This window comes from Pteropus vampyrus, unplaced genomic scaffold, assembly GCF_000151845.1.
Source record: "Pteropus vampyrus isolate Shadow unplaced genomic scaffold, Pvam_2.0 Scaffold19, whole genome shotgun sequence".
Taxonomy (NCBI): domain Eukaryota; kingdom Metazoa; phylum Chordata; class Mammalia; order Chiroptera; family Pteropodidae; genus Pteropus; species Pteropus vampyrus.
The window spans coordinates 5,733,383-5,756,968 of record NW_011888800.1 but is presented as its reverse complement, the minus strand read 5'-3'; the positions used below and the strand labels follow the sequence as shown (position 1 = coordinate 5,756,968).

The window sequence follows — 23,586 nt, the reverse complement described above, 5'->3', positions numbered from 1 at the left end:
CAAAGCTGACTTTGGCTTTCTCCTCTTGGGTCCAATTCATATTTTCCCTGCAGCCATGCTACCTCTGGCTGCCCTGGGCAAATGTCCTCCCAGGACTCCAAGAGATTTTCTATTTTGACCCCACCCCTTAGGCAGTGCTCTGCTGTTCCCATCCAGCCATGCCAGTAGGAACCAGCTATTAAGCCTGAGCTCCAAGGATCCTGAAGCATCACTTTCCCTCCTATGGCCTTGCCAGTGCTGGCCATAGCTCTGTAATCCCTGCCCACTGCCAGCACCCTCCTACCAGCCTTTGACCCATTTGCGGAGACTGCGGTGGAGCTGCTGGCCCTGTGTTCCCAGGCCCGCCCTGTACAGCTCAAGCTGCCACTTCTAGAGCCCTGGCCAGAACTTGGAAGCTGTTGCTTATTGTGAATGTCTTAGTCTGGAAGAGCAGAGCCTGAGGCAAAAGCCTATATGCTGCCGCTTAATTGGCGAAAGCAATGCCAGAGAAGCAGCAGTGGGGAGAAAATGGAGCAAGACTGAAAATGAGAGCTGTGTTACTGATCTGACCACTGCTTGCTAGCAAGTATAGCTGATTGATCTTATGGGACGTCTTCAGAGAGAATCCATATGGGTGACTACCTTTCAGGAGGGTCTTGCCAGGGGAGGGCTTTTATTCACTGGCTGTTCTCCCGTCTTGGTCAATATCTGCCCCAAAGGCAGACTTGCATTTCTAGTTTGCACAAGTAAGTCCAGAAGTGGCCAGCTGACAATATCGTACTTATTTGCAACTCACACCTCAGCAACAATAGAGAAGTTCTGGATGGGAGGCAAGAGGGGTGGGATGTGCCTGTGGGTGACTTGAGGGGCTATGCAGTGACATCAGTAGTGATACCTGGATCCATAGTTGTGGGGGCCGCACAAGCCACGTTAGCCCCGCTCAGCCTGGCAGCAGGCAAGTGCACAGATCTGTGTGAGGGATAAACTAAATCCCGCCATGTTGGAGCATTTAAATTTTTTTAAAAAATTAAAATATAGCGAACATACAATATTGTATTAGTTTCAGGTGTAGACCATACTTATTCAACATTTATATACCTGAAGGAGTGATCACCATGATAAGTCCAGCAACCATCTGACACAGTACAACACTATCACAATGTTATTGACGGTATTCTCTATGCTGTGCACCACCACATCCCCATGACTTATTCGTTTTATAAGTTTGAACCTCTTAGTCCCATTCATCTTTTTCCCTCCCTTTTTTGATTTTTGTTGGAGCATTTTAATGTCAGTGCAGCTTGGCTCCTGGGATTGTTTGAACTGCTAGGAAACTTTTTGTCCATTCAAGGGAGCTATTCAGTTTCCCTTTCTAGTTCCCAGGGATGAGCATGAATCTGAGGGGTCTCTCATATGGGTGAATTCAACTGAGTGTTCTCTCTAATTGGTGGGTCCAGAAAATGCTACGATAGTGAGATACTTCTCAGAGCAAGAGACAGAAGAGCTGTCAGCTGCTAAATGTGACATTGATCACATATCGAAGGCCTGTGTCTCTGGAAAACAGTAGTACTCATGGTGAGGTCATGGAGACCTTGTCCAATCCACTGACAGGCCTGTGAAGACAGGTACTACTTTCTAGGCCATGTTTCAGCAGCAGTAGATGGCCTCCTCTGTGCCCTCCTGGACTGGGCATGAGTGGTGACCATTTATTTTCCTTAACACCTTCTGGATATTCTCCCCTGACCAGGCCTTAAATGAGCCCTGATGGAAGTGATCCTGCAGGGACCACAGCACCACCACCTGCAGGTCACCCCAGAAAATGCATGTCGAAGATTCTGGAGGCAGAGTTCTGAGTTCACCTTCTCCTCAATTGGGGAGTTTAGATGATGTCAAGAGAAGTATTTAAAGTTCTAGAGAGGCAGTCCTGTGAGCATACAGATGTTCTTTAGGTTTTGATTATACTGAATTTTTCTAACTTGACTCATCTTTCAGCTGACCTCCTACCAAAGGGTGAGGCTTGATCTGGACTCTGGCTTTAGGTAAGGCATTTGAATTAGCTAGATGTCTTCTTGACTTCTGACCCCTTCATGGCCTCCCTTGACACAACTTACCTCTGTATAGTAAAAATAGACTTTTCAAACTGAGAATAAGGAAGACTATACAGATGATTTTCATAACTGTTACTAGCCAATAAACCAGCGATCTGCATAGCAGTGGTAGTTAGTTGCTCTAAAAGTGACATACTGGATATATTTCCTGGGGGATTGGGGTTTAGGTGGGTGGCCCAGCCCCCTGTGACCCAAAAAGTGCTCTGTATTCAAACTTGCTCGCCTCATTTCCAACAACTTCTTGGACAAGCTTTGTTTTGCTGGGAGTTTGTCGGGCATTCAGACCAACTCTGGTACCTGAGCTGAGAAGCACCATCACGGAATGCTCACAGCAGCCTTTCACCAGGCAAACCTATCAGGCAAAACCTTCCAAGCCCTGCCTCGCCCAGCTATTTGGGGAAGATTGGTGACCTGGGCAAGGGTGGTGTCCTGAGATAGTTTTTCAGACAAGCAAAAACTAAAGGAGTTTATGGCCTGTTACTTTGACATGCCAAGCCCCACATAAAAGCAGGCTTCCAACACCACCATGACTTTCATGAACTCACTTCAGAGCTGCTTGCCTTGACCTACTTCTCACTCCATGTTATTCTATTCACAGATTCTCCCGGCTTCTGACCTGGGGGCTGACTCACTTTCCTGTTTACAGCCTTACCTCAACCCTCATTCCTAATATTTTACACAATTTCTCTGTCAATGACCTTTGCTTCCCTTTTGACTAGAGTTCAGTTTCTTCTCTGGCCAGATACCCTCTGACTATTCTGGGTAAAAATAAGCCAGATCTTGCCTGGCCCCTAGGACACTTGGTCACTTATGTGGCCTCCTAAGAGCATTGTACCTGTTGGGCTTGCATTTATATGATTGGAGTAGCCTCAGTGTAAGAACAGAATAGGGGAAAAAGAGCTAGGAGGGGAAGGATGAATAAGGCTATTCCTTCATGAATTATTAGCATTATTGATGCAGACTTTAAAATGAACACCAATCATTATACCCCCATGATTTTTAGACTTATTTAATTTCAAAGAGCCACAGGAAGTATTAAGAACCTCTTGAGGCTTTATGAGCCTATTGGAAGCATACTGACTTGATAGTCCTGCTTCGTAGTCCAACTGGAAGTCTAGCTTTTTCTATCCACATGTGAATACTTTGTGACAAGTAATTCTGCTTTTGTATCTCAATGAACTATTCAGTGAGTATTCAGATCGAATGGAATCAATCAAGTTTGGAAACGCCTTGACTGCTAATCTTTTAGTTGGCTATAAACTTCTTTATCTCAAAAAAGATTTATTTTGGGGTCTCTGCTCTGCTTATGCCTTCTTCTTTGGGAAATCCCCTTTACCCACAGTCCTGCCAAAATCATGGACTTAGGTGGCCACGTTCATACCATTTAACCCTCGCCACAGGTGACTGGACTAGTGGTGAACACTTGACACTGATATTGTCAGTCCATCATCTGGTCAGTGACCAACCAGGTTATCTTGCTTGAAAATTTGAGCTAGTAGACATAGAGACCATTGTCAGTCATTGGTGGCTGCCAGACTCTTAAGATCATGTTGAATGAGGACCTGGGACCATTTATGCTACATAGGCAAGCTGAGGTTGTAAAAGAACAGAAACCATCAATAATCATGGAAAGCTAGTTTGCAGAGAAGAGGATGCGTCAGACAAACAAAGGGTTAAGGGACTACAAGGACTCAGTAAGAGAATGATGAGTCACATGATTTTGGTTCCTGGTGGCTTCTCAGCTCCAGACCTTAAAGGCCTGTCTGTACTTCCTTTCCTGCTGTTGGTATCTTCGAGGTGACTTCTTAGATCCTACAGCAACATTCACCCCTACCATCTGAGATAGTTTTTCAGACAAGCAAAAAGGAGTTCATGGCCTGTCCCCCACCCCTTTTTTTGAGATAAGGATTTCTTCTGTTCCTTATGGCTAAAAAACCTTCATTAAAACAAACTGCTTCTTAGGTGTTGCCTGCAGAGGCTACAACAGACAATTGTAAACTTATATCTTGGTAATTAAACAAAGGGTGGAATATTTCCTAGTTGCTTATTTTAAAGTAGAACTTGATGTCATTGAACACCATTTGTATCCATATTCTTGTTGTTAATCATTTAGGACATCTGGCTTTCCACCCTCTTCTCACTTGTGATAATAGTATTGGCTTTGTAGGGTGGGTCTTTAGGAACTCAGCATTTGTGGAGAAAAAACGAATCAGATATAAGCTTACATCAAAGGACAAGATTGCCTCTGCTAGTTTATAGGGGTAGACTTTCTGATTATCTGTACCAGAGACATAATCTTGATTGCATTGTCAACAAATTCAGTCTCCAAATAACTGAAGATTTTTATGGCTGGAGAAACTCCAGATATATAGCATAGGAGGGGAGGCAGGGATGAGGATGAGGTAATCCAGTCTGTGATCCATCTCCAGCATTTACAAGTTTCCCTCTTCATCAGATTTAGCTCCTACATCAAACTGGTATTTATCTAGGTGGGGAAGAGTAAACAGTGGGCATCCTGGGAATGGAGCTGGGTTGGCTTTTTTTTTTTTTTTTTTTCTGAAATGAACTGAAAGAGAGGGCACTATGTAAGTTTGCATGAGATACTAAACAAATCTGGGTAATAAAATCCAAAGTTAAGTGAAATACTCTACAGGAAGACTTTTTTTTTTTTAATCTGAGAGAGTAGACAGAAAAATGAATGTCAGTTTGGAAAAGGATATTTAGAGAATGGTAGAGGGAGAACTCATTTATAGTGAGAGGCTATGTTACCTCGTAGTTGGGCCCATACGATCTGGAACCAGACTACCTAGATTCAAATCCCAGGTCCACCAATTAGTAGCTATATGATCATGGAGAGGTTACTTAATTTCTCAGTTTCTTCATTTATTAAACAGAAATATCAATAGTAATTACCTCATAGGTTTGCTGTGAAGATTAAAAGAATTGATACATGTAATATGCATAGAGCAGTATCTGGCCCAGAGTAGGTGCTTAATAAATGCTAGTTATTACTATTATGTAAGATGTCACCTGGTGTGCCAACAAGACCAGCAAGATGCAGGAGAACTAAAGCTACAAATGTTCTATATTCTTTTCCTGATGAGAAAATCCAATACATTTACTCTTTGACTGTGGAATGTGTGTGTTTTGGCTAAAACAAGAAAGAAGATCCATAAAAAGGCTACTAAGATGAAGATGGGGCTTTCGTATAAGGAGAGAAAATAGATTGGGCTCTAGTCTGGAAAAATGAAGACTGAGATGCACTATGATGAATTTTATGAAGGACAGGAATAGCATGAATAATAACTTGTTTATGAAATACTAGAAAATTAGAATTGGTGTGAAAGACAAATACTTTGAGGTGAATACTTGAACAGATGGTTACTTCACTGTGTTTGCACAAAGTCATTCAGTTATGGAGCTCACCAGCTCAGGAGTTTCAAAGCAATTTGGATGAAGGATATGTGTCATGGTCCCTTAGCTATCAAGGGTAGTTAAGGAAGTTTGTGATAGAGCCCTAGTTTAGTCTAGTTCAGCATTTGTAAATAGCTTATATTAATGTAGTATCTAGCTACTTTAAAACACTCAGCAATGTTAATTCGTTGGATTACTACAACAGTAATTTACTGAGTTTATACTGTAGTCAAGGCTCTGCAGGGAATCAAAAGATGAGAAGGATGACTCGTGTTGAAGGTTCTGCTCTGTATTGCCACTCAGAAAACACTATAATTAAATTAATTTAATTTGAAGGCTTAATATATTTGGTTCACTTTTACTTATAATGTTTTGAGACCAGAGGATTTTTAGTTACTTTTTGAATTCATAATTAGTATTTTGAAGAAATTAAAGAAAAAAGTTCACTTTGTTATTGTCTTGTTTTCATAACTTCTACCCAAAACAGCTTACATTTATATTTATTTTTAGAGTAATTATTCATAAAAAGCCATTTTAGAGCTAAAAGTTAATTTAGAGATCTTCAGTTCCTCATTTCACAGCAGGAGACAGGTCTCTTAGGTCACATGCAAAGGTGGCAGAACTTGAATCCAAGCCCAAGTTCTAGTCTTCTGTGTTTTCTTTCCCATCAGTCTGCTTCCTCAGAGGATCAGGGTGATTGCATGGTAGGTAAGCTTATTTCTGTGTACACACAAACTCAAATGTGTTATGCTTCATCTTGGAGCACCCAGAAACAGATTTACTGTGAAGCCAATGAAGCTGAAGCATCAAGACGCCCCTCACTTGTATGAGCCTTGAGGGGGGAGAGGAAGCCAGGTTGTAATCAGAAAACATTTCTGCATAAGCATTTCTGGTAAATGCCCTAAAGAAATAATGTAAGGATGGATTCAACTTTCTAAGGCTCCAGTAATTTGTCATGATTTTTTACATTCTAAAAAAACCCCCTCACTTTTGTACTTATTTTCTGTTTGTAATTATATGTGTGTATGTGTGTGTTTGTGTGTGCGTGTGCGTGTGCGTGTGCGTGTGTGTGTGTGTGTGTGTGTGTGTCTTAAAAGAAGTACCCTACTCCTGCTCCAAGATTATATAAATTTTAGGCTCCATAAAACCTGGATCTGCTTCTGATGCCCAAAGATATAATCAGTTGAGAATTTCATTTTAATATTTCTGATTTTTATTTTTAAATTAATTTTATGAAACAATTTGAATGCATTTAAATTACTTTTATTTTTGTTTTATTTTAAATTAACTTACAATTTTATTTTAATAATAAAATGGAGATAAAGTTGTGTTAAAATGTTTTAAAAATGGAAGCTCCTTGCCTCATCCTTCTCTACCTCTTAGTTTTGCTTTACAGAGTCAACCACTTTTAATTCCTTTAGATTTTTTCCTGTTTACCTCTTTATTGTTTCTTAATAATTTACTTTATTGATCAGTTTTATACCAATTTACAGTGATGTAAAGTTTTAAATCAATAATAAAATGGCATCATATTATTTTATCAATTATATATTGACTTCCTGTGATGGTAGCTAAAGATTTAACTTTGTTACTTCAGACAACCCTTTTCTCTCTTTCTATTTCCCCAAATTAGTTAAATCACAATTTTTGTTTACCTCAGTTATTACTATTCATATTGCAATGACTGTGGAAATATTATTTACAACCTAAGCAAGTAGTGTCCTATGGTATCCTTTCTTGTTTATTTGTTCTAGAGTTAATAATGATCTTTTTCTGCTTAATTTACTGTGTTATATATTTGAAACACTACCTTTTCTTTCTTTTCATATAGGTTTTTGTTCACTGAGTTCTTTTGTTTTTCCTTTTACTTAATTTTCTGTGTATCTTGCCAAATACATCATCAGAACTGTCAAGCATCTATCTTATCAATATTATTTGTGGAAGTGGTGAAACATATTAGATAAACTACCAATCTTTCACCTCCCCACCCTTTTCCCCCTAGAGACCTCCTTCTGTAATTCTTTATCCTCCTGCTCCAGGATGGACGGATTTTTTTCTAGTGTCTGGAAATTTCATATGATAAGCCTTTAGTGAGGATATTTGGTAAGGATGACGCTCAGTGGGCTCTTTCTAAATCCTAGGGAATTGTCTACTTATTTTAAGCAATTTTATATAAGCAGATTTTGAAAGTGCATTTTAAGTATCTAGTACCATAAAAGGACAGATGGCCTTCATTTCTTTAGCTGACTAGATTTACAGAATAGGGTGAAAGGAGTGCTCCTAATAATAATGGATAAAGTACCACAACTGGATGCCTGAAATGTCTAGTGATTTAAAGCAGGATTTGCTAACATATAATTTAACTCCTATTTTTCTGATGTGTGTTAACCTTAGGGTGAATTATATGAATTTTGAATCCCAGATAATTATTAAGAATACATTCCCAGACAATTTCTTGTTATTTTCAAACTCATAAGGGCACTTGCCACTATGAAAACCAGTTTTTAATTTATAGAAGTTAAATATAATTTAAGACACATGATATATTTTAAAAGCATGATACAAAATTTGTTTTGCATACTATTTTTTGTTAGTTGCATTAGAAGCATTTCACAATAATGAGGAATTAACTACACTAGTACCAATTATAGCTTCCCCCCCAATACTTTATATATGCAGAATATTTGGTTAATTCTTATTATATACTTCAAAGTAGGCCAATGGCTTTTTTTTTTTTACTTTACTAAAGTAGAAATTAAAGCCATTACTGTTAATGATTAGGTTTTCTTATGGAGGATTTTCTGTTATCAGATAATTCATTACAGGGTAAATGAGGATTTGTGTTTTCTTAGATAATCCAATATGTAAATCAGAGATGGTGCTGATTCTTTAGAGAAGGAAAAGATTATTTTCAGTGTGTTTCTGTGTAGTTTAATCTCATTCCTTTTTTGAGATTGTTGCAATTCAAGTGGCATGCTGTTCAGTTGAATTCTTATAGAACATAACCCTATACTTTCATTTGATTTATTTTCTGAGAACATCACTGGAAGAAAAAAGATTTTGAAATCCTTAAGATCTTGGTGGAAACACTCAATCCTGATAACCTTTACAAGCAGAGATTAAATGTGTTTGATCAAGTCCTCCTCCCAGAATGCACTGCTATTGGAATGCCCCTGGCCTCTGTCTAGGCCTGTAGCTTTGAAGCAACTACACATCTCAGGATGCACCACCCCTTCACCCTTCCTTTTCTGTCTTCAGTGGTATTGTCTGTTGAAAGTTGTGGACAGACATAGGAGTGGTGAATCCCTGGGGGCAAGTGTAGTCTACCCTGTTTGCCTGAGATTTTTTTTCCAGTTAAGAAATTGGATGGTGATGGGATTCACACCGAAGAGTGGTAGGAACAGAGAAATATCTACTGGAGATTATGGCAGGATTCCTGGCTGTTTATCAAAGAGTTCATTGCTTACTTCCTGCTTGATGTTCCAAGACTTATAAAACTGAAGGTGCTTTTCTAATATCTCTATTTCAGCTCAAGTTACCTCTATGCATAGAGAGAGTATTGGTTAATTTGGTGCAGTAATTCATTTCCATCAGTGTTGTGGGACCTTTTCCTGGATTTTAGCATATGAGATTGGTTCTAAACTTTTTCTCTAGGGATGGTGTACATTTCTCCTGCAATTCTGGATTCTTTAAAATGAATGATTTTGCTGAGTGTTTTGCATAAGGGGTTTCTGGACACTTGCATTTATATTTTATTACTTACCAAAGCTTACCAAAAATAAATGTTTACTCAGTCAATTGACTATGAAAATTTTTGGTTTGTTTCATCAGTTAGATTCAACATCAGGTCTCTCCGAGGAACAGTTAAGGTGTCTTCTGGATGAATGTACATTCAAACAAAAATCCATGATTCAACTTTCTTCAGAAAGAGAAAAGACGGACATTGAGGATATTATGCCTGAATCCCCCCAGCTCTCAAGATCTATCCTCTCTGAGTTACCAACTATGTCAGAAACAGAGGTCAGAAGCACCAAGGTGGAAGATGTAAATATGCATGAGAATGCAGAACGTAAAACATCTACAGGCTACTATCTCACCAAAGCCTTGACTGGGCATTACATGTCACAAGCTCTTGTCATCGAAGCTGAGAATATGAAATGCCTCCAATTTTCCAAGGATGAGGTTTTTAGTGATACAAAAGACTATTTTATGTCAAAGACTCTTGGCATCGGAAGACTGAAAAGGCCTTCTTTCTTGGATGATCCACTGTATGGCATCAGTGTGAGCCTTTCATCCGAAGACCAACATCTGAAACTCAGCCTTTCAGAGAAACCAAAAACAGGTAAGGCTTGGAGAGTATGTGTTTTGGTGAATAATTCTTACTAAAAATCTCAATGTAAAAGTATTATAGTTTAAAGTAGAGTAGGATAAGGAGGTATATTTGTGAGTCACAGATGACGTCGATTAAGAGCATGTAAACATAAGAATATATTTATCAATGTTTGTATGAGATCAACGTTGAGATTAGTACTCTTATGAAATATATTATTAATGATAATTAACATATTCTTTTTTAAAATTGGTATAAAATTGGTATATAATATTATATAAATTTCAGATGTACGATGTTGTAATTTGATATCTGTATATACTTCAAAGTGATTACCAGAAAAATCTAGTTACCATCCTTCACCATACAATTGACCTCCTTTACTCATTTCACCTACCCCTAATCACCTTCCCCTCTGGCAACCACCAGTCTGTTCTCTGTATCTATGGGTTTGTTTTTGTTCATTTGTTTCTTTTTTTTTTCTTTAGATTACACATATGAATGAAATCATATGGTATTTGTCTTTCTCCATTGGACTTTTTTCTCTTAACACCCTCAAGGTCCATCCATATCATCACAGATGTCAAGATTCCATTCTTTTTTATGGCTGAGTAGTATTCCAGTAATACACACACACACACATGCACACACACACACATATCACATCATTTTTATTCATTCATTGATGGACACTTAGATTAACACATATTCTTGATGGTTATCCAGAAATCAATGTTGGTTTCAGAGGAAAAGAGAAATTAGTTTGAATAGATATAAGAATTTGAATAGATTTGCTTAGTATTTCAACTTCCAAACTTCAGTGATGAAAATTTGTTCTAAGGAATGAATTTGTAAAATGCCATTTATTCTTGCACTTTTATGAGTTTCTGTATGCAGACTTCCCATCTCAGCTACTTGTATATTCTCAGGTATTTTGTGTTAATCCAGTGTTGCATCTTACGCAGTGATCCAGGGTGCAAATACTATGGGCAGTTTTTGACATAAACAAATTTCAATTATTTATCGATGTTAGAGGTCTAACATAGTCTGTATTTTTTGAATCTATTTAAATAGCTTCAACTTTTCCTCTAATGTAGATTAAACATATTATCTGTCAAATCTATATCTACCTATTACTTATTAAATCTATCATCTGTTAATTCTGGACTAACCCCTCAGTCCTGTATTTCTACCTGCCTGCAAGGCAAGTTCATCTGGATATGGCCTCAAACTAATTTCCTCATCTTTCTTTCAACTCATATTTTCATCTTAACCTCTGTTCCCTCAATCACTCAGGCTCAAAATCTGCATCATCGTTGCATCTTCTCTCTCCCTTGCTTTCCACTTTCAATCTTCAAACATTGTTTGTCTCCTCCTGCAGCGTCTCCCATGTCCATCCCTTCCTCGCACTTCCTACTGCCTCGACTGGACCAATGCAATAACCCTCTGTCAGGCTTCCCTGCCTCTTGTCTCTTCCCTTCCTCTTGTCATTGTCAACCACCACTAAACTAATTCCCCCAAAGAACAGCTTTGATATCCATACTTCCCAGATCAAAAAGCTTCTATGGCTCTCTACTGCCTAATGAATGAAATCTGAATTCTTTCACTTGATGTTCAAGGCCTCCATAATGTGACCTGAAGTTCTCTTCCTAATCAATCTCTGACTAGTCCCTAGATATTCTTCAGGTTATAGCTGATCTGGTCTCAGGATTTCCTGTGTTCCTCAGGAATGCTCAGGTACCCCTTCAACTCTGAATGTAACCTTCCCTGGTCCCCTCTTTTAAACATTTTATTTCTCCTCTGAATGTCCCAGAGCACTGGTTCCCTATCAGATCATTTTACACACACTGTCTTGACCTTGTTATGCACACACATATCTTCTCTTCCTTAAAGTTGTGTGACGTCTTTGAGGACAGAGATCCTGTCTTCTGATTGATTGTTATATCCAAAGTGCTGCCTTAAACCAGGGGCCTATTTAATAAATAAAAGAATTTAAATTATCCAGTTTTAGAATACACTGAAAATATGGTTTACATTTGTTCTTCACATTATGAACTAAAGCTGGTGGTATCACAAAGAATTATGCAAGCCTTACATTCTATATAAAGATCTTGAGCTTTTTTAAAAATGAAATTTTATAAACTATAAAGTTTTTATCCAGTAGCAGAATTCACTTACAACATGTAATTCAGTAAGATGGGTGCGGTCTGCTTTCCCCCACCAAAGATTTTCATTTAATAAACACAAGAACAAAATACAAAAACTTTGCTCTACTCTAAAATTTTAGTGTATTTTCTTTCTTCTTAGACAAAAGGTTTTTATTAGAGAGGAAATATCTGCATCACCTCTTTGTTTACCCCAATCCAACTTGCTTAATTGGATGTATATGGGGGCCTCATTCCCATATAGGATCATTTCCATATGGGATCAATGTGTGTGTGTGTGGGGGGGGGAGGCTTTAGAACAGCATTTTGCTAAGATACAGCTTTACCTCCATGTGAATGTGCATCACACTGATGGTATATCTATTGCTGAGCAGAACATAACAAGATAGAATGAACTAAAATTTAATGTGAGTTAATGGAAAGAAGCTATGGTGGCTTATTTCTAACTCCACAGAACATGTCTCTGATGGCACCAGATAATCCTAATGTATGATTGTAACAACCTTGTGTCTGGAGGATTAAGATGGCATAGAAGTGAATATGTGCACCATATTTTATTTTCTGTTCATTACATAACAAACCTTAAGGAATAGGTCCTACATTATCATTTTGAGTGTGTTAGCATATCTAAACTTAGAGTTTTTATTTTACTAACCTCAGCATTTATGATTATTAAAATAATTTGCTAATAAATTTTATTCTAAAATACTAAATTGTACATTATGTACTTTCTACAAAAGTGTACACCAAAATCTAATGCTAAACCAGTTTTCTGGGCAAAAAGCCCTTTAAAGATGAAATGGTAATGGAGAGTTGCAGTGTGTTCAGCTGTTACATTATATCCTGGCTCTTTCTCGGGAAATAGATACATGTGAATGTGATTCACAGTAGATTTCTATAAGACAGAAAAGAAAAAAATACCATTTGTCATTTTCTCTTTCAATAACAAATATTATTGGTATGTAATTTTATTTTCCTTGATGAACTGAGGTCTGTTACAAGTGTTAAAATTCTGCTTCTAAAACGCAGAGTCAGATAATACTTCAAAGGAGAACCAAACCTAATGGCACTGAGGACCAATTTAAATCATGGTATTGAAAAATGAGTCTTTACTTCACAGCTGTATTAAGTTTCCACTGCGAAATACATCATGTTTCATGTTTGTACGTTAAGTTTAATGGTAACTACTGTTATTTGACTTTCTGGATACAAGGTTCAGTAAATTCAGTGTTGTACTCACTCACTGTTGGGGTTCTAGGGGATCAAAAATAGCACCTTCTCTTTCCCACCTGGATCAGAACCAACTGAGAGAAAGATGGGTCCCAGCGAATGGAGATCAAAGAGATTGGCTTTATTGCTGATGAAATGTAGGGGATTGTTGTGACTCGAGTAGGCAGCCAGGTTTCCTAATGCTGCACCACCAAAGTAAACCTACACATCCAGTCACTGGCAGAAGCGAAGAAATCTCAAGTCCCACCTGTGGAGACCTGTTCATGTGGAACTAATAGTGTGGAGGAGCAAAGAAGCACCCTTGGAGGGGATGCTGACTCCCTTGGAGGAAGGTGCTGCCCCGAGTGTGCCATTTCTTCCTCCAAACTCACCAATCAAAATAACTGGCTCTTCTTCCCATCGGGAGAGTATTGGGGGGTGGAGTGAGGTCAGATGCCTCCCCACTATAAGTTCCTCCACATGGGAGCATGAGGAAAGTGAGAAGTAAGTGTTCCATGGTACCACTTAATGTCAGAACCACTGCTGTGTACGCTGGCACTTGAGAAGGAAAATACTTCAGTATATTGTTTAGTCAAATGCTCTTATGCTGAATTGCTTTCTAGATCATAAAAAAGGCATGTATGCATGCACAGTATTCTTTTTTTGACATAAAGCACTTGAACTACTTATTAACAGAAATTCATTTAATAAAGAGTAAAACATAAATAACAAGTAACAAAAATAGAATAGGGCAAAAAAAGGTTACAAAGTTATATAGTAAAGGAGACAGAACTATATTAATTCTTCGAGGAAAACAGTGGAATTTCCCATAGGATCTATTTAGGAAAACAGTGGAATTTCCCATAGGATCTATTTAGTGAATAGTGTTCTTAAAAATACTATAACAAATACAAAAATGAGTTAGGTGAGGTTGTTTTAAAAATAACATCCCTAAGTGAAAACTAGAATGACCAACTGTTTTGGTTTGCTCAGGAGTGTCCTGGTTTTACCACGGAATGTCCCTTGTCCCAGGAAACCCTCACTTCCTAGAAAACTGGGGTGGTTGGTTGCTCTAAATTGAAACAGAACATAGAAAAATTACCCAAAGGACAAAGCTAACAGTCCAGGCTAGAACCTAGAAGAGCAGAGTGGTGCCTGGCTTACCTACCCACTGGCACGATCTGTCTTGGAGTGTGGGCTCTGGGTAAGGGATATCTGGGTTTGAATCCTTGCTCTGGGTAAGGGATATCTGGGTTTGAATCCTTGCTCTGCAGGTGATCTTAGGCAAATTACTTAATCTCACTCTCCTCTACACTTTGGGTTCATTATAAGTAAGATGGCTTAATATTTACCCTACAGAGTTATAATAAGATCAAATGAGAAAATTTACATAAAATGATTAGGTCAGTGAGTGGACTTGGTTGGCTTACATGGTCTTTAATGTGTAATCAGGAGATTTCCTGTAAATGTCTGGATTTCTGACTTTTCTGACAAATCAGCAGATCCTTCCACTAGTGAGGCAAGCTGAGTAGCAGATGTTCCTTTAGAAGGGGCGTGTAATCTCCAGGAAGATATAGTCTGGATCTGGCCCTCTCTACTTCACGGGCTTGGCCCTTTGGAATCCTGTGAGCATTATTCCTAACCAGATTGAGCATTGGGGTTATCTGGGGAGTTTTTTGCTTGTTTTATACCTATGTCGAAGGCTCTAGCCAGACTTACTGAAATCAGAATTCCTGGTATGGAACGTTCAGACTGTCAGATTAATGCAAACCACAAGCTTTTGCTGTGAATATTTGAGAAATATGGGTTTCAGTTTAGATGTAAGAAAGTTAATTATGTTATCCTATTGTGGTCCTCAGATAGAACAAGTTCTATCAAAATTGGCAACTATACAATCTGAATATACCTCATATTGAAATTCTGCCCATCAAAGTTTTATTTGATTCTAACTTGCTCAATAAAGGCTGGTTGCAGGTGGATTGACTTTTGGCAATGCTGCTGCGGTGGTTTGAAGGGGACATGTGTTAATATATGTTATTCTTCATACCACCTGAATAGTTTCAAAGAAACTAGGTTGTATTGAGAAAGTTTTCTTTGTTATAATATAGTCTTACTGGTTTGCAGTGAGGCAGTGAAATTCTAAAAATAGTAATACTATTAGCTAATTTTTTTCTTTTAGAAATGTTTTGGCTTGCTCTTAGGGAAATACTTAACTTGTTGCTTTGATGGAGTGTTTCTCTGTGTGTGCCTTCAGGCCTCCCTATTAGTATTTGTTAAATTACTTTTCCAAGGCTGCTAATTCCTTCTTAGATGCTCTTAACTTAAACCTCATCCAAAGTTTATTTGATCAAAATATCAGAGCTGCCATATTAGAAATTTCCAGCGTTTCTTTTTTTATATATTACATTAGTACATAGTAAGTTTACATTTGATGACTTTATCTTTTCAAGTTATTTTTTAACTAATTTTCTTTAGTCCAATTCTTCTTGAGATAAACTGTTCATGTACATATTTGCCACTTATTTTTCTCTACATATTAATTATCATTTTCTCATTTTGATAGTAGTGTGAACAGTGGCATATTGGAGAGTTTTAATATTTAATATACTTGTCACTTTATCAGTTATCGGGAACTTCTGATTCCATTGCTTTATTCAAATTGGGTAAAATGAAAAATTACTGAAGATCATCTGACTAGACGAGCAGTATTGTCATTATCTGGGTGCTTATTAGAAATGTGGAGTCCCAGGCCCTGCTCCAGATCTACTGTATCAGAGTCTAATTTTAACAAGATGCCCTCACCAGGTGATTTGTATGCAGGTTAAAGTGTGAAAAGCTCTAGACTAGATATGGTTTACTAGTCACTCTACTTTAGGATTATAAAAAATATTAGCATATGTGGCGGTAGTGAAAATAACAGAAGGTATCTTTTTTCCTGTCTGCTCAATCCATGCTTGTTTTCATTTTGATGAAGAAACTACCTTAAATTTCATTCTGATGAAGATACTACCTCTCCAGATTGCCTTCTCTCTCCAGCCATCCCTATTGTCCTTTTGGATAACCTTCCCCTTAGCCACTGAGAGCAAGCATGTCCTAACTTGAGTTCTCTACTCTTTCATGGTTAATATTTTATTTGGAGACACATATAGCCAGTATGGGATCATTTAAGCTTTGTATACTTGTGATTTTTAGATATTCCTACTTGGTCTCTGCCTCAAATCTTTCTGACATTTTAAGCTATACTGAGTCCATTCCTTAGGCAGCACTTCTTACTTCTGGTTGCACGTTAGAATCACCTGGTGAGCTTTAAAACAGATTAATACGTTGATTATATCCCAAATGAATTAAATAAATTGCTAAGGTTTGACTCATCAGTACTTAAGTCACTTTCTGAGAGCGGGGTCTGGGTGATTCTGTTATGTAGCCATACTTCCATGTCATTGCTCTTGGTTCTTCATCTTATTCATTAAGGACATTAGTATATAAAATGAGTAGGACATAATCACTACTCTGAATTATTTCATAGTCTGTTGTTGAAGGCAGGCACTTAAGCAGATAGTCACAGTAGGGTGGGACAATTATAATAAGAGTTTTAGGACAAAGTACATGGCAACACTGCAAAGGGGATGATGAAAACTTGGAAGATGGGAAATGGGAAGGTGGTATTCAAGTTACGCCTCCAGGGATGAGGGGTCCTTTTCTGGGTAGGCAAGGAGAACACTCTAGATGGTAGGAATAGTACTTATGAAGGCATGAGGTCATGGTCTCATCATTCCTCACCTTCGGTGAGGTCTGCTTCATATTCATCCTGCCTTCCTCTACAACTTGTTTAATATTTCTTCTCTGTGGGTTGACAATATCACTATATTTTTTGCTTTACTCTCTGCAACTACAAATCATTTAACCTTAATTGTTAGGTTGATTTTTTTTTTAAATAACAGCTTTGTTGACATATATTTTATATACCTATATTAGATTCCTGTGGTTGCCAAAACAAATTATCACAACAGAAATTTATTATCTCATGGTTTTGGAGGCCCAGAGTTGAAATCAAGGTGTCAGCAAGGCCACACTCTGCTTGAAGGCTCTAGAGAACGCTTTCTTCTTCCGATTTCTCAGGCTGTTGACATTCTTTGGTTTCCTGCTTTGTGGTCACATCACTCCGATCTCTGCCTGTCTTCATATTGCCTTTTTCTCTGTGAGTCTCGAATCTCCCTCTGTTCTTATTAGGACATTTGTTATTGAATATAAGGCCCTCCTGGATAATCCAGGATGATCTCGTCAAGATCCTTAGCTTAATTACCTCTGCTAAGACCCTTGTTCCAGGTAAGGTAACTTTCACAGGTTCCAAGGATTAGGATGTGGACATAACTTTTTTTGAGCAACCATTCGACAATACTATCCAAGTCAGTGGTTTTTAGTATATTCACAGAATTGTGTGTTCTTCACCACTATCAATTTTACATTTTCTTCACCCCTAAAACAAACACTGTACCCATTAGCAGTCACTCGCCATTTTCCCCAACCTTTTAGCCTCAAGCAATCACTAATCTACCTTCTGTCTCTGATTTCTCCTGGTCTGGACATTTCTTGTAAATGGAATCATGTACAATATGTGGCTGTTGTTTCTGCTTACATTTAACATAATGTTTTCAAGGTTCAACCATGTTGTAGCATGTATTAGTACTCCATTCCTTTTTTATTGTTGAATAATATTCTGTTGTATGGATATGCCATACACATTTTATTTATCCATTCATTAATTGATGGACATTTGGGTTGTTAATATTCCTTCACTGTTATATGTAATGCTGCTATGAATATTGGTGTACAGATTTTGGGTGGATGTATGTTTTCATTTCCCTTGGGCATGTACCTAGGAGTAGAATTGCTGGATTTATAGTAACTGCTATTCTATTTTGCAAAGCAGCTGCACCATTTTAGATTCCCACTAGCAGCGTATGAAGGTTCCAGTTCCTCCTGATTCTTTTTTTATTGTTTTTCATTTGGTTCTGTTGTCAATACTGCCTTTTCTGATAACCTTCTCACTAACATTGCTAGAAGAATATTTCCATTTCACTTTTGTTAGTGTCATAATTTTTTTCTCACATTGAAGAAATGAAAGGTGATCAGTTCTTATCTACTCTATATTATTTATTTTGGGTTTTACCCTACTTCTCAGACTTAGTTCAAAGCAAAAAAAAAAATTTCTTTTTGATGTCTATCTCCAAATCCATAACCATTTTAGCTCTCAAAACACAAAACGTTCTCCCTTGGCTGTAAGCTTAATGAAGGCAGGTGCCTTATCTTTCATTTTTTCCTGTAAACTTTGTATGTAGCTTATGGTGACTGTCCAATAAATATTAAGAATGTGGTTATTGTCTCATGTGTAAAAGGATTTAATGTTTTATAGGCTGAATGATTTTTCTTAATTATGTACACATTTCTTATTGCCTAACAACTTTGGTTATTGTTTTTCATGTGCAGATGAACAAGAGATTGAAGATATGACAGAAGAATGTAAAGAATCTTAAGCAAAGACTTGCTGGCTGGGGTGTGCTTTAAGAAAGTTGGTAAATTAAGTTAATTTATACTTTTTCTGATTCTTTGAATTCAATGAATGCATTGTAGAGACCATTCTTCAAATGATTTTAATATTTGGATTCTTTCTGGATTGCATTTCATTGATATTATTGTTCAATGGTTTTCTTCATTGAAATTCCTGAGAAAATTGTTTTTTATTACTAATCTTGCAACATCAGGAATACATTATAGAAGCCAACATTTTATCTATCTGTATTTTAAAACTGGTTGAAGTGTTATGATTGTTTTGTATTTGATTTTATATGTTACAACTTTACTGTGATTCAGACAAGTTTAATCACTATGAATTTTTGTTTTGGCCCGGGTTTTCCTTGTTTTCCTCCTCTCTCATGCCTGTTAAGTAAGTACAACTTGCCATAGAAAGAAATGAATTTTCTCAATAAAGCAAAGTTCGGATAGCTTTTACTATCTTATTAGCAATGATACCTTTCTTAAGGAGGAGTTTGAATTATACGATATATTACTTTCGATTTGCTATCTTTGAGAGTTTGCCTTTTAGAATGCAGCAAATAAAGATCAGCTACTTTAAAAAATTCTGTGGTACTAAGAGAGAAGGTTTGTCTAGTTACACGTCAGTAACTTGGATTCATGAGAATATTTCATGTCAACGCTGCATATGATGAATTGACATTAGAACTAGAAGTCCAATTTATTTTTGATTTAAAAAAAAGAGCTGGCTATTGTGCTGCCTTTAATGAAATTTGGAGTAGTATATATGTATTAGTGTATATGTGTTATTATTTTTTGTTTGCACATTTTCATCCCTTGATATTGGATACTGTTAGTGATCGCCTACATCAAATTTCCTTGACTTTTAGAATGAAGAATTCTGTAGCTACTATTTTCAGAGAAATCGATAAGCAATTTCTTTTGTGAGCCTCCTCTTTCAATTTACATTAAAATAGCAACGATTCATGCTAATGTCTGTGTTACAATGTAATTTATCTTGATGCTCAGAGGTTTGCTGTGGGGGTGCCAGTAGAAGTTAAAAGTTGTGGTTTTAAACTCTCATAGGAATGACATGTGTTGTAGGGTTTGGGTCAGAACAGTCAGAGGGGAGAGGAGATATGGGTAGGACTTTGGAGTAGTGGCAGAGAGGAGCCATTTTTGCCTTTCAAAAGAGCTCAGCTTTCTAAACCAGTGTGCTTGTGCTATTCGGTGTGTGTGTGTGTGTGTGTGTGTGTGTGTATGTGTGTGTGTGGTGTGTATGATAGAATGTTGGAGAGAGCTTATGGCTTTATAATGTGTTTTTGCAAATGGTATTTGGGGCATGGTAAGACTTTATGTTCCAGGAGTTTGAGAGAGCAGAAGGAAAATAGAATGATCCTAAGTGACGAATTTTACCATTACGAGAGATGACACCATTCCACAGCATGTCAACTGAAGGTCCCTCTAACAAGGACTGGTAAGCTGAACTTATAATTCAACATGAAGGCTTCAGATTAAAGAAGAAACGTTACTCTGATAGGGAGAGAAATTGTTCTTATTAAAAATCAGTGTTTTTATTTTAATGTTCCCTTTAGACCTAGTGATAGAACAAGATAGAGGTGAAAAACTAAGAAAGAACAAGAGCTTATTCATTTCAAGAATGAACTTAGGATTTTAAAATTTGAGGTTTGTGGACTTAAGATTTCTCAAGAAGACTATTGGCACCACTTTGATTGTGAATCTCCACAGGGCCTGAAGTTAATGCCCTTCAATCCATCTCTCTCTGAATCACATAAACAGTTGCAGGAAAAAAAAGCTAGCGACTTGATGTGATGCTTTTCATTTTTTCCCATATTACCGAATTTAATAAACAGTCCTCTTAAAAATATATACTTAAGAAGCAAGTAAAAAAACGCAAGACAAAGAAAAAGTACAGGATAGCATATTTAAGAGAAACAATTCATAAAATAAAGTAGAAGTAGAATTTGGAGAGCAATTACAATGTGTTCTCTAAGAAAGGAAAGAAGATATTTCATGGAAATAGTATAATTCTCAACAATAAAGTTAACAGACAAAGTTTCAACATTGCAGAAAGTAATTTAAAAAGTCAGTTATGTTGTAATTAGCGGAATGAAAGATAAGGCCTAGAAAAATAAACTGGGTATGCCGCATGCCTAAAATAGAATTTCTTTTAAGGAGAATTAAAAATTTTAAAAGTTTTTAAATTACAATTGATATACAATATTATACTAGTTTCAGATATACAACACAGTGATTAGACATTTATATAACTTAAATGATTACCCCGATCATTGACTCTATTCCCTATACTGTACTTTACACCCCCATGACTATTTTTATAACTGACAATTTGTACTTCTTAATCCCTTTACTTTTTTCACCCATCTTCCCAACTCCCCTTCTATCTGGCACCCATCAATTTGTTCTCTGTATGTATGAGGCTGTTTCTGTACTTCGTTTTTTAGATTGCACATGTAAGTGAGATGATATGGTATTTTTCTCCATTTGACTTATTTCACTAAGCATAATACGCTTTGGGTCCATCTATGTTGTTGCAAGTGATAAGATTTCATTTTTTTTTTTATGATGGAGTATTATTTCATTGTATATATATGTACCACCTCTTTATCCAATCGTCTATTGATGGGCATCTAGGTTGCTTCCATATCTTGGCTATTGTAAATAATGCTGCAGAGAACAAAGGTGTGTATATAACTTTTAATGTTTTGGGTTTCTTCAGATAAATACCTAGAAGTAGAATTGCTAGGTCATATGGTGGTTCTATTTTTAATTTTTTTGAGGAATCTCCATACTGTTTTTCATAGTGGCTGTACCAATTTACAATCCCACCAACAGTGCACAGGGGTTCCCTTTTCTCCACTTCCTTGCCAACACTTTTTGTTTGTTGATTTACTGATGATAGCCATTCCGACAGGTGTGATGTGATATCTCATTGTGGTTTTGATTTGCATTTCCCTGATGCTTAGTGACACTGAGCGTCTTTTCATATGTCTGTTGGCCATAAGTATGTCCTCTTTGAAGAACTGTCTATTCAGGTGCTCTGCCTTTTTCTTTTTGGTGTTAAATTGTATGGGTTCCTTATATATTTTGGATATTAACCCCTTATTGGATGTATCATTGGCGAATATCTTCTCCCATTCAGTAGGCTGTATTTTTGCTTTGTTGATTTCCTTCACTGTGCAAAAATTTTAGTTTAACATGGTTTCATTTTTTTTCCCCTTCTGTTTTCCTTGCATGAGGAGACATATCCAAAACAATATTACTAAGAGCAAGGTCAAAATGTTAAATGCCTATGTTTTATTCTAGGAGTTTTATGGTTGCGGGTCTTAATGTTTAAGTCTTTAATCCATTTTGAGTTTATTCTTATATATGGTGTAAGAAAGTAATCCAGTTATATTCTTTTGCATGTATCTGTCCAGTTTTCCCAACACTATTTATTGAAGACACTGTCTTTGCCCCATTGTAAATTCTTGCCTCCTTTGTTGTAGGCTAAATGACCATATAGGGGTGAGTTTATTTCTGGAGTTTCTATTCTGTTCCATTGATCTGTGTGTCTGTTTTTATGCTAGTACCATGCTGTTTTGATTACTATAGACTTGTAGTATAGTATGATATCAAGTAGTGTGATACCTCCAAGTTTGTTCTTCTTTCTCAAGATTGCTGTGACTGTTCTGGGTCTTTTGTGGTTCCATATAATTTTAAGATTATTCTAGTTCTGTGAAAAATCCCATTGGTATTTTGATAGGGATTGCATTGAATATGTAGATTCATTTGAGTAATTTGGACATTTTTATGATATTAATTCTTCCAATCCATGAGCATGAAATATCCTTCTATTTATTTGTATCTTCTTCAATTTCTTTCTTCAGTGTCTTATAGTTTTCTGAGTACAGAACTTTTACCTCCATGGTTAAATTGATTCCTAGGTATTTTATTCTTTTCGATGCTATTTGTGGGATTGTTTTCTTAATTTCTCTTTCAGTTCATTTTTGGTATATAAAAATGCAGCCGATTTTTGCATATTAATTTTGTATCCTGCTACTTAATTTATTAGTTCTAGTAGTTTTTTGGTTGATTCTTTAGGTTTTTTTTCTATACGATATCATGTCATCTGCAAATGACAGTTTTATTTATTCCTTTCCTATTTGGATGCCTTTTATTTCTTGTTTGATTGCTGTTGCTGGGACTTCCAGTTCTTTGTTGAATAAAAGTGGTAAAAGTGGACATCCTTGTCTTGTTCCTGATTTTAAAGGATAAGCTCTCAGCTTTTCACCATTGAGTACAATGTTAGCTGTGGGTTTGTTATATGTGATCTTTATTTCATTGAGGTTATGTTACCTCTATCCTCATTTTGCTGAGAGTTTTTATCATAAATGAATATTGAATTTTGTCAAATGCTTTTTCTGCATCTGTTGATTTGATGATATAATTTTTATCTTTCATTTTGTTTATGTGGTATATCACGTTAATTGACTTGTGAATATTGAACCAACCTTGCATTCTGAGGATAAATCTCACTTGATTATGGTGTATGATCTTTTTAATGCTGAATTTGGTTTGCTGATATTTTGTTGAGGATTTTTGTGTCTATGTTTATCAGGGATATTGGCCTGTAATTTCCTTTATTTGAAGTCTCTGTCTGGTTTTGGCATCAGAGTACTGTGGCCTTGTAAAAATTAGTATGGGAGTCTTCCCTCTTCTTCACCTTTTTTGTAATAGTTTGAGAAAGTAGGTATTAATTCTTCTTTTAATGTTTGGAAAAGTTCACCTGTGAAGCCATCTGGTCCAGGGCTTTTGTTTGTTGGGA

General features: G+C 36.8%; 1 protein-coding gene across 1 annotated transcript in view; it reads left to right on the top strand.

Annotated features, from left to right (window-relative positions):
- FSIP1 (fibrous sheath interacting protein 1) overlaps window positions 1–19,214 on the top strand; it is a 176,976-nt gene extending 157,762 nt beyond the window's left edge. Inside the window, exons 11-12 of the mRNA XM_011354897.2 lie at window positions 9,333–9,843; window positions 18,693–19,214. Coding sequence (XP_011353199.1) covers window positions 9,333–9,843; window positions 18,693–18,739 — 558 coding nt within the window. The 3' untranslated portion in view covers window positions 18,740–19,214. The remainder of the gene's footprint in view (window positions 1–9,332; window positions 9,844–18,692) is intronic.
- Window positions 19,215–23,586: the final 4,372 nt, after the last annotated feature.